The sequence below is a fragment of the Oryza sativa genome, chromosome 12, assembly GCF_034140825.1.
Source record: "Oryza sativa Japonica Group chromosome 12, ASM3414082v1".
Lineage (NCBI taxonomy): Eukaryota > Viridiplantae > Streptophyta > Magnoliopsida > Poales > Poaceae > Oryza > Oryza sativa.
This window is the reverse complement of record NC_089046.1, coordinates 18,213,390-18,226,205: the sequence shown is the minus strand read 5'-3', so window position 1 is coordinate 18,226,205 and position 12,816 is coordinate 18,213,390. Positions and strand designations below refer to the sequence as shown.

Genomic DNA, 12,816 nt, shown 5'->3' with positions numbered 1-12,816 from the left:
ACCACTAAGTTATGTGGACAATTTTTTTTTCTTATTTACATTCTAAGCTTCTAGCAACGACACAAAATAGGAATCAAATTGAACAATACGCAGGGGGCGCGCCCCATCATCTAGTTATGCTAATTACGCGCGTCTTCCCACCTTCGCATGGTGGGCAAGGCCGAAACCGCGCGTGAGGTCGTAGGCAAAAAAACATGCGCAACTTCGCTCGCCAAGGCATCGGCGCGGAATAGGAAAAACGCATATAGATATATAGGGCGCGCATACTAAAACTTGTGTTACTCATTTAAATGAGAAAGGGTTATCGACCTACGCCTGCTGGCCCTTTTCGGCTTTTCGCGGTATGCCTTCTCTTTCCGTTTATGCTCTTGCTCTTGCTCTCGATCGCTTGTACATGGTAGAGGTAGTAGCTAACTGCTGAATATGCACAACTGATGTGCGCAACAATAGGATATGGAGTTCACCGTCAGCGCAGCACGGTGGGTGGTGGGCAGGGCGCTGGGCCCCGTCACCGGCGAGCTGATGGAGGCATGGGCGGCGAGCAAGAAGCTTGGCCCCAACATCCGCGAGCTCAAGCTCCTGCTCCTCCATGCGCAGGCGATGCTCGAAAATGCCGAGGGCCGGGACATCCGTAACGGTGCACTGGATCAGCTGCTGTCTCAGCTCCGGGACCTGGCGTACGACGCCGACGACGTGCTGGACGAGCTCGACTACTTCCGCATCCAGGATGAGCTCGATGGCACGTACGAGGCGGTCGACGACGCCGAGGAGGAGAGGGGCCTTGTCCGTGGCCTCGCCCTGCACGCTCGCCACACCGCGAGAGCCATCGCCAGAAAGCTGAAGTGCACGTGCAGTGCCAGCGCCAGGAGCCACGCTGATGCAGAAGAAGGGCGATGCCTCCCTGCCACTGCTGTCGGTAAACTCCTCCCTTGCTGCTCTCCCCCAACTGTGCACAACGATGATGCCGCTGGTGCTAAGACAAATGAACAGCATCTCCAAGCCCCTAAATTGAAGTTTGTTAGGGTTGAAATGTCCAAAAAAATGTCAGAGATAGTAGAGCAGCTTAAGCCTGTTTGTGACGCTGTTGACAGAATTCTTGGGCCACTACAGCCTTCAGGCCACTCCAAAAATGCTAAAACCCAATGCATTGATTTAGAAAAACGACCTAAAACCACCCCAACGATTATTGAGCATGAATTATTTGGAAGGAAAGACCTTAAAAGGATCGTGGCAGATGAAATTATGATTGGCAAATACCGTGATAATGACATTACCGTGCTTCCCATTGTTGGTCCAGGTGGTATCGGGAAGACAACTTTCACACAACACATATATGAAGAAGTGAAGAACCACTTTCAGATCTCCGTCTGGATATGTGTTTCTCAAAATTTCAATGCAAATGTATTAGCAAAGGAGATTGTAGAAAAAATGCCTAAGGGAAACAACGAAAAGGAAAATGAAAGTGACCAAGAGAAAATCGAGAAAAGAATACAATCACAGCAATTCTTGCTTGTCTTGGATGATGTGTGGGAATATCATGAGGATGAGTGGAAAACCTTACTAGCTCCATTTAGAAAAAGTGGAACAAAAGGAAATATGGTAATAGTTACAACTCGAAAGCAAAAGATAGCAAAAATGGTCGAATCAACCGATTGCTCAATAAAATTGGACCGCTTGGATCATGAAGATTCTATGCGGTTATTCCAGGCATGTGTGTTTGATAACAACAAGACATGGGAAGATTATCCATCGGGTTTACAGAAAGTTGGGGTAGACATAGTGGACAGATTGAAGGGTTTCCCTCTTGCTATAAAAACCGTAGGTCGGTTATTAAGGAATAAACTTACTTTGGACCGATGGACTAGAGTATATGAAAGTAAAGAATGGGAACTTCAGCCCAATGATGATGATATTATGCCGGTATTAAAGTTAAGCTATAACTATCTTCCTTTTCATCTACAACAGTGTTTCTCCTATTGTGCTTTGTTTCCTGAAGATTATAGATTTTGTGGACAAGAATTGATTAACTTGTGGATTGGACTGGGGTTACTTGGCACCGATGATCAAAACAAGACAATGGAGTATTTAGGACTAGAGTATTTAGACCAATTGGTTGACAATGGGTTTTTCGAACAGGTTGGAAAAGAGCATGACAGTCCTTATGTAATGCATGACCTGTTGCATGAGTTGGCAACAAATATTTCGTCACACGAAATTCGTTGTCTAAATAGTTCAACTTTGAGTTCTATCAACGAAATTCCCAAATCTATACGTCACATGTCTATCATAGTAGATAACAGACATGTTGAGAATAGAATCGCCTTTGAAAATCATAAGAAAGACCTGAGTACACTGGGAAACAAATTGAAAGCTGGGAACCTACGCACAATTATGCTTTTTGGAGAATATCATGGATGCTTTTACAAGATTTTTGGTGACGTTTTGATAGATGCAAAATCCCTTCGGGTTATTTTTTTGTCAGGGGCATCCTATGATGTTGGAGATGTGTTGTGTAACTTTTCAGAACTTGTACATCTTCGGTACTTAAGGATTAAAGATTCTAGGATGTGTGGAGCAAGTCTACCCAATAGTATCACAAGATTTTACCACTTATTGGTCCTTGATTTACAAGAGCACTATGGTGAATTGGGTTTTCCAAGGGACATGGGAAACCTTCTAAAACTACGCCATTTTCTTGTCCATGATGATAATATTCACTCTAGCATTTTTGAGGTGGGAAAACTAAATTTTTTACATGAGTTACGGAAGTTTGAGGTCAAAAGAGAAATGAAAGGTTTTGACTTGGAGCAAATTGGGCGACTACTAGTACTCCGTGGGTCACTGGGCATTTATAACCTTGAAAAGGTTGAAGGGATCAAGGAAGCAAATGATGCAAAACTAGCATATCTAAACCATTTGGATAGTTTAGTATTGGATTGGGATAATGAGCGATGTAATAGGGATCCTATCAGAGAAGGAAATGTTCTTGAAAATCTTAAACCACATGACAACATTCGAGAGCTGCACATTGCAGGGCATGGAGGCGTATCTTGCCCGAATTGGCTAAGTGGAGACCTCTCCATTAGAAATTTGGAATCACTTCTGATAAAATATGTAAATTGGGACACATTTCCACTTCCAGGAAAGTTGTACATGACTGAGGGTCAAGAGCGTCAGGGTTCTGTCACAAGCCACGACTTTCATAATCTGAAAAGGTTGGAGCTAGTTAACATACAAAAGCTGAAAAGATGGCATGGGGATGGTACCATTAATTTGCTCCCTCATTTGCAAAGTTTAACTATAAGTGATTGCCCTGAATTAACAGAGTTGCCACTATCAGATTCCACATCCTGTCAGTTTCAACAGAGCACGATTTGTTTTCCTAAACTACAGAAAATCAAGATTTCAGAATGTCCGAAATTGTTGTCATTCCCCCCTATACCTTGGACTAATTCTCTGTTGTATGTATCTATTCAAGGTGTGGATTCAGGTTTGGAGATGTTGAATTACAGTAAAGACGAATCAAGTCTGTATATCACAGGAAAAGATGCTCCAGGTAGCATGTTTTGGAACATGCTTGATTTCAATAATCTAACAGAACTGCAAGAGATGAATATCACAAAATGTCCCCCTATATCGTTGGATCACCTTAAAATGCTGACATGTCTCAAGACCCTTCAGATAACTGATTCAGGTAGCATATTGTTGCCAGTTGATTGTGAAAACTATGTCCAGTACAATCTTCCAGTTGAGAAACTGATAATCCGTTCATGTGGTACTAGAGGGAGGGAATTGACACATGTGCTCTCTCACTTGCCCAAACTATCAACTTTGCTGATATGGAAATGTCAGAACGTAGCAAGGCTCGGTGTGGCGGAGCAGCGAACAATAACAACTCCTGAATCATCACTATCACCATCAGCTAACAAAGCAGCCAAGACACTAACCACAATACCGCAGCAGCAGACAGGAGAAGCGGAGGAGATGGAAACAGCAACAGCAGACGATGGACTACTTCTCCTGCATCCCCAAATAAAGGTGTTTGAAATCAGTGAGTGCAGAGAGCTAAGCCTCGACAGCGGTGGAATCCAAGGTCTGCTCTCCCTCCAAACGTTGGGGATATATGATTGCCCCAAGCTCCTCTGCTCCTCTTCCTCCTCGTATTCCCCTTTCCCAACCTCCCTGCAAACGCTCCAACTCTGGAACGTGGAGGGCATGGAGACCCTGCCTTCTCCTCTCCCAAACCTCACCTTTTTGTACATTTCCCATTGTGGCAATCTCAGAGGGGGCGAGGTCTTGTGCAATCTCCTTGCCCAAGGTAACCTCACCTCTCTATATGTCCACAAAACTCCCAATTTCTTCCTTGGTTTAGAGCACTCCTGCTCCCAGGTGGACAAACAAGAAGACGTGCATCGTTCCTGGAGGTTGCAGGAACTCTCCACAGATGACTTTGCAAGGGTTCTTGCTACACCTGTTTGCCATCTCCTCTCTTCCTCCCTAACCAAATTAGACCTTCGTTGGAACGATGAGGTGGAGTGCTTCACAAAGGAGCAAGAGAAGGCCCTTCACATTCTCACCTCCATTGAGGACCTAGAATTTTCGAGGTGCAAAAAACTGCAGTCCCTCCCTACTGGGCTTAGTGAAATCCCCAACATCAAGACATTAGGGATCTATGGATGTCTAGCCATCAGCTCGCTTGGAAACCTCCCCAATTCACTGCAACAACTAGAGATTTCTTCCTGTCCAGCCATCAGCTCGCTTGGAAACCTCCCCAATTCACTGCAACGACTAGGGATTTCTTACTGTCCAGCCATCAGCTCGCTTGGAAACCTCCCCAATTCACTGCAACAACTAGAGATTTCTTCCTGTCCAGCCATCAGCTCGCTTGATGGCACAACCATCCGCTCACTGGCCAAAGACCGCCTACCAACTACACTCCGAGAAATAGACGTCCGTTACTGTGGCAACGAGGAGCTAAAAAGGCAGTGCCGCAAGCTTCAAGGAACTATCCCAATTGTAAAGGCCTAGCCTGCACCAAGGTAACAAGCACTTCAATCTCTCTACTACTCTCTCTTCTTCCCCATATTTCACTATCCAGTTGCTGCTCTTTCCATTTTCTTCCTAGCACATCAACATCAGTTCATTCTTTTTTTTTTTTACAGGTACCATGTAGGGTTCTTATAGTCCCGCTCTATCTGCATTTGTTACTGCGACTTGGTACATACATACAAGTGTACAACTGGTTAGTCATCACTCATCATCCCAATAGAACCTACAAATGTGGAATTCATGCCTATTGTTTTTGTTACTTGGATGCTTCCAACTTTCTTATATTCAGTTGGTCAGAACATCACTATCTTTTACACAATTTTAGAATTTGTTGTTGATAATGACATAATCAAGCTTCTGTACGTGTTAACCCTTTGCTGTTTTCTGAATAAATAACATAACTTGTTATAATCTCTGATATTCAGAATAGGATTCCATCAGTTGCTTATAGTGCCTTTGAATCAAATTAGAATATAGTAAAGGAAATATATGTACAGTTTTCTACTTAGAAAGGAAACATGATTTATTATTCAGGTACAACATACTAACCTTTACAATGAACTGCAGATCCCTTTTTTTCCTTTGTCTGGCAACAGAGGTAGCATATTGACGACATATGTAAACATGGGTTTCTTGAATGAATAAGTGCCTTGGTGGCTTTATGTTACATATAAGATCTATTATTTTTTTTAGTACTGGTATATATTATCAGTGATGCAAGAAATGGATTTACCCTGCGAAGAGCAAGAATGGGCATGGGATCTGTGTCATATAGTGCCACTATAATAGTGGGACGAAATCCTACAGAATGATGGGAAAAACATCTGCTTGGCTGGGTTAAGGCAAATTCTGATGGAACTTTTCTGGTGGCAAACTCAAAGGGCGCGTTAGGAGTGGTCTTGAGAAATGAAAGTGGCGATTTCCTTGGGCCAGCTGCCCACTTCTACCCTTCAATGTGTGATGCTACAATGGCAGAAGCGTTGGCGTGTCTTCAGGCAGTGCAGCTAGCGAGTGAATTGGGTGTTTCAAAGGTAATCCTTGAGACTGATAGTCTAGAGGTTCAGAAGATGGTGGCTGATGAGGAAGTTAACAGATCGATGTATGAGGCAATAGTCCAAGGTTTTAAGCATTGGCTAAGTTTGTTTCAAGATTTTAGGATCAAATGGACCGTCGGTTGGCCAATATGGCTGCCCATACTTTAGCCAAGGAATGTTATATGCAAGCGAATATTTGTCGACCTGGTTCTTTGTCCCGCCAGAGTTTTTAAGGTCCTGATTAGTTAAGGACTGTAATCAAGTCAATACTATTGAATGAAGTGCTAGTAGATTCCCCTAAAAAAAGTTCAGTGGGATGAAGTGTGTAGTAGTGTGGCATGCTGCATGCACACAAGAACTGGACAAAAGGAGAAGAAAAATGAAAAGGAAATGCAGCATCAACCTACTGTAAGAGCCCTGCAAAATCTTTATCAAGTTTACTTCACCTTTGGAGTACTTATTTTTATTGGATCAATTTCATACTAGGTCAGTATATTCTTGACTAGTCCAACTCTCCGAGGTAACAGGCACTTTCCACTCTCTGGAGCCATTATGAATTTCCACATTCTCAACTCACCAACATGAGGTCATTCTGTATTATGAAAGGATAGCTTTCTCTAATTTTGTGCGACAAAAATATTATATGATAGATGCTCTTCTATGTATAATTAATACAAGAAGTTCGATCGTTTCAAACATACAAAATTGGATATTGTCAATTGTAAAAATTTTAAGAAAATACAGCAACAGCAAGCTCATTGCTGTTCATCGTTTCTCCAGGCTGCACATGCTGAGGATGGATGACTTTGCAGGGGTCCTTGCTGCATTAATTTGTCACATAGTCCTCTCTTCCTTCCTCACCACTTGGAACGATAAGGAGGAGACATATGGTAACAAGCACTTCCATGTCTATAATTTTCCCATTTTCTACCAACCAATTGTTGTTCTTTCCATTTTTCCTATCTCGTCGACATGAGCTCTTATTCTTTTTTTTCTGTGTGCAGAGTCCTTGCTGGACATGACCTTGCTTTTAGCATCTCTTATAATTCTACTCTACACTGCATCTGTTAACTCAGAGATTTCCAACCATCAAGACTCCAACCTGTACTTTCGGTTGTGTACATAGAATTGGTTAGTATGCGCAAAATCCCTCCCATATAAACTACAGTATGAAGACCTATTGTTTATTGCTTCGATGTTTCTACTTTTATGATGCTCTTTATAGGCTAGGAGAATACAATTTCTACTATATAAATAAATAGTTGTTGATCGTGACTTCATTTTTCCAAAAAGAAAAGTAGGTTGCTTGGTTTGAACTGAAAGCATAACAACATCTTGCAATAGGTGCTGGAGTTTACAGTTTACAGTCCAAAACCACCTAAATTAGTAAGACTAGACCAATTCACTGAACAGAGTGAAATCATTCTTTAGGAGCCCTTTTTCAATGGAGCAAGCAGCATTGATCTCTTTCGTATCGTCTACTTGATGAAGTGGCATCACCCTCAAAAGCCAGTGAACGCGTTGATGAAGCCTAGAGGGGGGGGGGGTGAATAGGCTGTCCCTGAAAACTTAAAAACAAATCGCAGCGGTAAAATTCAAACAGACCCGGAACTTCCTGGTAAGGAACTCCGGAACTTCCGGCCTTTCAGGCCCGGAACTTCTGGTGTTCTAGGACAGGAACTTCAGGGTAACAGAACAGAGAAGAAATTCAAATTTCGAAACAGGAGACTAAGCCAATCTTCACAAGAAGGTGCACAGGTATTCTAAGCAGAGGATAGATCACAGAATCATCCACAGAAACATCACAGAAAGAGACAAGAGCGATTTTTTTCCCGAAGTTCGGATCTTGCGATCCTACTCTCCGTTGAGGAGCTCCAAAGAGCTAGGTCTCGATTAACCCCTTGCCTCACTTGTGCAAAAACCCCAGAGGAAATCCACAGCCTTCAACCCCAAACACTCCTAGGCAAATTTCTAGAATTGAGTGACCACCAAGATCCAACTCAACCTACTTCTAGAAATCCGCCACAAGTGTAGGTTGTTCTACTTGGAAAACCTCTAGAATCTCAGCATAAGAACTTCATTCACTTACCTCGTTCCCTTTCGGAGGAGAGGAGATCCTTCACAAACTTACCCGGGACATTCACAATATGCAACGGATTCTCGCGGGCGACACCTAACCGTCTAGGAGATCATCTCCAAGAGTAATAAGCACCGAGATGACAGGCCACGAGATATTCCAAGAGCTCACCCAAGATCCTAGTCTTCACACCTCTCCAAATTTTCTTCTCTCCCTCTCAATCTCTCTTTCTCACAAGAATTAGGCTCTAGATTGAGTGGAGAAGGCAAGAAACACTTGGGAGAGGCTAGCAACAGCTCTAGGTTCGAAAAGTGAAAGTGGAATAGCTAAAGAACGAGCTGGAAACGAGCTGTATATGTATAACGGCTAGGTGACGTCATCTAGCCATTACTCACAATTTTGAACTGGAGACTAGACAGGAAGTTCCGGACCTGTAGGACAGGAACTTCCGGACTACACTTAGAAAAATCTTTTTCACAAGACCGGAACTTCCGGACCTGGAAGACAGGAAGTTCCGGACTTGCACTTCTGGACAGATGGAGTATTTGCAAAAATGACTCCTAGGGAAACTTGACACTTGGTTCACACTAAGAGCACTTGAGATATCTCAGAGCATCACCTGGAACCCCTCTTAATAGTACGGTTTTTCCTAAAAACTCGATTGCAATAAATAAACTATGCTATGCACTTCTCGAGTTCCGGTCCGCTTTGATTTTATACTTTTGGGGGGTCTCCAAGCATCCATCTTCCACGCCTTGGACTAATGCACCTGAAAGTAGCTCAATGAACTCATTAGTCCCTTAACCACATTTTTCATTAATCACCAAAACCCACTAGGGGGATTAATGCGTTTTCAGCCAGAACCCGACATAGGTAAAGCATCTGAAAGTTGTCTACCGCCTCTGCCAATCTCGCTCGAACGAAAAGACTCCACTGCTTCAAAAGCAACAAAACCTTGTAAGCTAGCTACAACAAAACCAAAAGCATCTTTGATTTGAGGTTAGCAATTCAATAGATTTTTCTGTTACTACTCTAAGTTTGTGGGACCACAATCTTTCTTAATCAACTCTTCTTCAAGTGCTCTTGTTTGTTTTTTTCCCTCAAAACAAATTTACTAATGCAAAATGCATTGTTCTTTCAGACATACAGACCTGGATGTTCTAGTTGCATTTAGTTCATCTGCATTAAATTTAGCAGTAACAACAAAGATATTTGCAGCCTTGAAGCATCTAGGCCCCCGGTGTTAATTTTGGTAATTAATGACAAGCGCTAATTGTGGACTAACCGTTGTCTTTGAGCTATACATTTTAAGTTAGGTCCACGTCATATGTGCGCATGGATGATTATCGATGGATTAAAATTTGACGGCGCAAAGCAAAGGGAAAGAAGACGGTAAAACTAGCGTTTTAATTTAGAATTGATCGAGGTGTAGGGCGATCAAATTTGCTAGTTTATTTTTACTTTCGCCGTACTATTAAGAGGGGTAATGACCTAGCAAAGAGATGATTTTAATTGCCACATTAGGTCATTATGCATTTAGACTTGTGCTCACATTTCACACACACACACTTCACTGGGTTCGGCCTGACCAGGGGCGGTCAAACCGGCCACATAGTGGCGGTCTGACCGGCGTGCCCTGGCCGGTCTGACCGGCCGCAAGAAGGCGGTCTGACAGGAGCATAAGGCCGGTCTAATTGGCGGCACATGCGCGGTCAGACCGGCCCCCTGGAGGCCGGGATGGTGCTGCTCGGGATGGCCGATACAGAGCCGACGGAGCCGTATTCGGTCAGACCGAGCCGATGGCGGTCTGACCGAGCCGAGGCCGGTCTGACTGGCCATCCCATGTCGGTCTGACCGGCCAGGCCGATGGGGCCCTCTGACAGGGCTACAACGGCTAGTTTTCTAGCCGTTGCAGAGTAGCACGGTCTGACCGGCCACATACCTCCGGTCAGACCGGCAGAGCACAGAGTTGGGGGATTTCGCCCCCAACGGCTAGTTTTGGTGGGTGGGAGTATAATACTCCCCCACCAGCAGCAAGGTGGCTCTCTTGGCACCCAATTCAATTGCATACACCCCTTGCACCTCTCTCACACTCATTTGAGCTTTGTGTTCATCCATCTAGTGTGTTAGAGGGTTGTTTAGCCAAGAGTCAAGTGCATTTGCTTTCATTGTAGAGCTAGTGTGGCACTTGATCATCTCCACACCAGGTCATTGCTTGTTACTCTTGGAGGTTGCCGCCTCCTAGACGGCTTGTGGAGGAGTTGCCTGGTGACCTCTCCGAGAAGATTGTGGAGGAGGCCCGGCGCCAGTTTGTGAGTGGTTTGGAGTTCACCACCTTCGGAGTGAAGGAAGAACTACCCCGAGTGATCGAGGCTTGGGTAGTCCTCTCCGTGGGCCGGCTCCCGCCTTGCCCACCCCTTGACGAAGGGGGCGTGCGGTGGCTTCGTGGGTGAGCGGTGGAGTTGGGCTCGCCTCAACGGGGAGTAGGAAACCGGGGAGTTTCCGAACCTCGGTGAAAAATCTCTTGTCTCATTGTCTCATTTGATTGTCGCATTTACATTTGTGCAATTTACATTTCTAGAGACATACTTGAGATTATATCACCCTAGGATTGCAAAACATTGACATAGGAGCGTGATTTACTTTCCTAGAGATATAATTGAGCCACTATCACCCTAGGTTTGCAAAACACAACTTAGTTGCTTAGTTAGAGTTCACCCTCACCAAGCCTAGCAACTTAGGTTAGATTTGATTATGTGTTATTTAGTTTTAAATCGCCTATTCACCCCCCCTCTAGTCGACATCTCGATCCTACAAGCCTACCTTCTCACAAATGGAGGTATGATTTTCTTGTTTCTTCTTATTCTTTTCTTTTTGCTATTAATTGTCGAAACTGGTTGCTCTTATCTGTACTACGTTACTTTTTTATCAGGACAGTACAATACCGCATGAATTACACAACTACTTTCTTGTTCACTGTCTGCTTTAAGAGTTAAAGAGGTATAGCCCAAAACCTTTAAAAAACAAGACTAATAGTAAAATCCATGTATACTTTTCCTAAGTCATAAGCATGAATTTGTTGTGTTTTTTGTTTTGCTGCATGGTTTGTTTTAAAATCTACTTTGTTGTACCTTAATATAAAATTCTATTCTATATGCATTTACCCAAAGTCATATGCTCTGGAAAATGACTATTTTCCGCCTGGTTAAAAGAGAAACTGGTCAGTGCATGCAAAATAACCATAGCAGACTAACAAGAAAATTAAGTTACTAACCTCGCAAAAAAAAAAAACCTACAGTAGGAGATCTGTTACATTTTTGTAGTTATTTTGGTGCCATTAAAAAATCCAATATTTCAGGATTCCACTTCTGTTTTACTTAATCGCAGATTTGTTTTACTTCCAGTTTCTTTGCTTATGAATTGTGATACATAAGTACTATCGCTTGAAAGTTTCTGACAAAAAATATCTATTGTATATTCTCTTCTGTCAATAAATAACACAAGAATTTGTATCATTTCAGACATCCAGAATTTGATTCCATCAGTTGGCTGTACTATCTGTAAATCAAATTTGAAGATAACAAAAGAAACAGGTTGTTTATTACTTCACGAAATGAGAAGGGTGGTTTCATGGTATGTGTGTGTGTGTGTGTGTGTATAGTGCAGTTTGTTCTTTCCCTTTTGTTGCAACAAAATCAATTTTTATGATCTATGTGAACTGTTTTGCAGTCAGCATGGGCTTCTTTAATGGACTTAGTCTTGGATAATTTTTGTTTCACTTGGGTAAGTCTTGATAATTTGATGGTATATAGATCTCTTCTCGAATTTTATACTGGTGTGTTCTTAGCCGTACATGCTCTTTGCCTCCTTGTACCAGGATATTTGTAATGCTACCAAGAAGTGCATTCATTGTAAGCCAAGGGCAAGAGCGAAGCTACTTCAGTTTTGGTTCTGTGAATACCAAGTAGAGGAGAAGCAGCACTAGACTAGTTCGCAAATATCCATGCATGCACCCTCAGACAAAAAGCAGTGCACAGATCACGTGGGCTATAGCCTCATACATTTTGCATTATGTACACTTGTAATATGATAGGTCATTGTCAAGCACTAGTACATGCTGCATTCTAGTGCATGCATTCCAGTGGGATATGCATTCCAGTGCATGCATAGTCTGGCAAATTGCATTCGAACCGTGTATGACATATCGAACGATAGAAACAAATTGCACTGACGTGGACATAGAAGGAGGCCTTGGCAGACGGCGCGGCCTCATATTCCTGATTTGTTCACTCTAAATAGAAGTTGTTTACTTTTATCCTTCATATATTTAGAGCTTGAAAGTGTGACAGGAAGAAACATTTGTATATACCAGAAAAAAGCCCGTTACAATGGAGAGAAAAAACAAGAAAACTGAATTAAAACATATTAAATTCTAATTAATTGAAATACATTTTTTGGAATATTTGGGTATTTTCTAAGTAGGTAGGTATATTTATAAGTAAAGAAAGTGTGAGAAATAAAATGAAATGGTTGGATTTAATTTTTATTAAATTCTTCATATTAATTACTCTCTTTAAAATTTTCTTGGAATTTATAGGGCTTAATTGCTAATTCTGATTATACGACATCATTTCAATATTTGTTTAAATGAAAATC

The 12,816-nt window shown here is 42.5% G+C and overlaps 1 protein-coding gene and 1 long non-coding RNA gene across 2 annotated transcripts; both read left to right on the top strand.

Annotated features, from left to right (window-relative positions):
- Positions 1-453: 453 nt before the first annotated feature.
- LOC112937323 (disease resistance protein RGA2) lies at positions 454-3,902 on the top strand. Its single transcript, XM_026021796.1, has 5 exons — positions 454-1,818; positions 2,483-2,540; positions 2,633-3,262; positions 3,479-3,775; positions 3,853-3,902. Exons 1-5 carry the CDS (start codon positions 454-456, stop codon positions 3,900-3,902), a joined length of 2,400 nt encoding a protein of 799 aa, XP_025877581.1.
- A 258-nt stretch (positions 3,903-4,160) lies between these two features.
- On the top strand, positions 4,161-12,419 carry LOC112937398 (uncharacterized). The gene is made up of 8 exons (XR_003239952.2): positions 4,161-5,039; positions 5,163-5,242; positions 5,617-6,491; positions 6,864-6,973; positions 7,088-7,214; positions 11,682-11,793; positions 11,890-11,943; positions 12,038-12,419. It is a non-coding gene; the product is annotated as an uncharacterized lncRNA (long non-coding RNA).
- Positions 12,420-12,816: the final 397 nt, after the last annotated feature.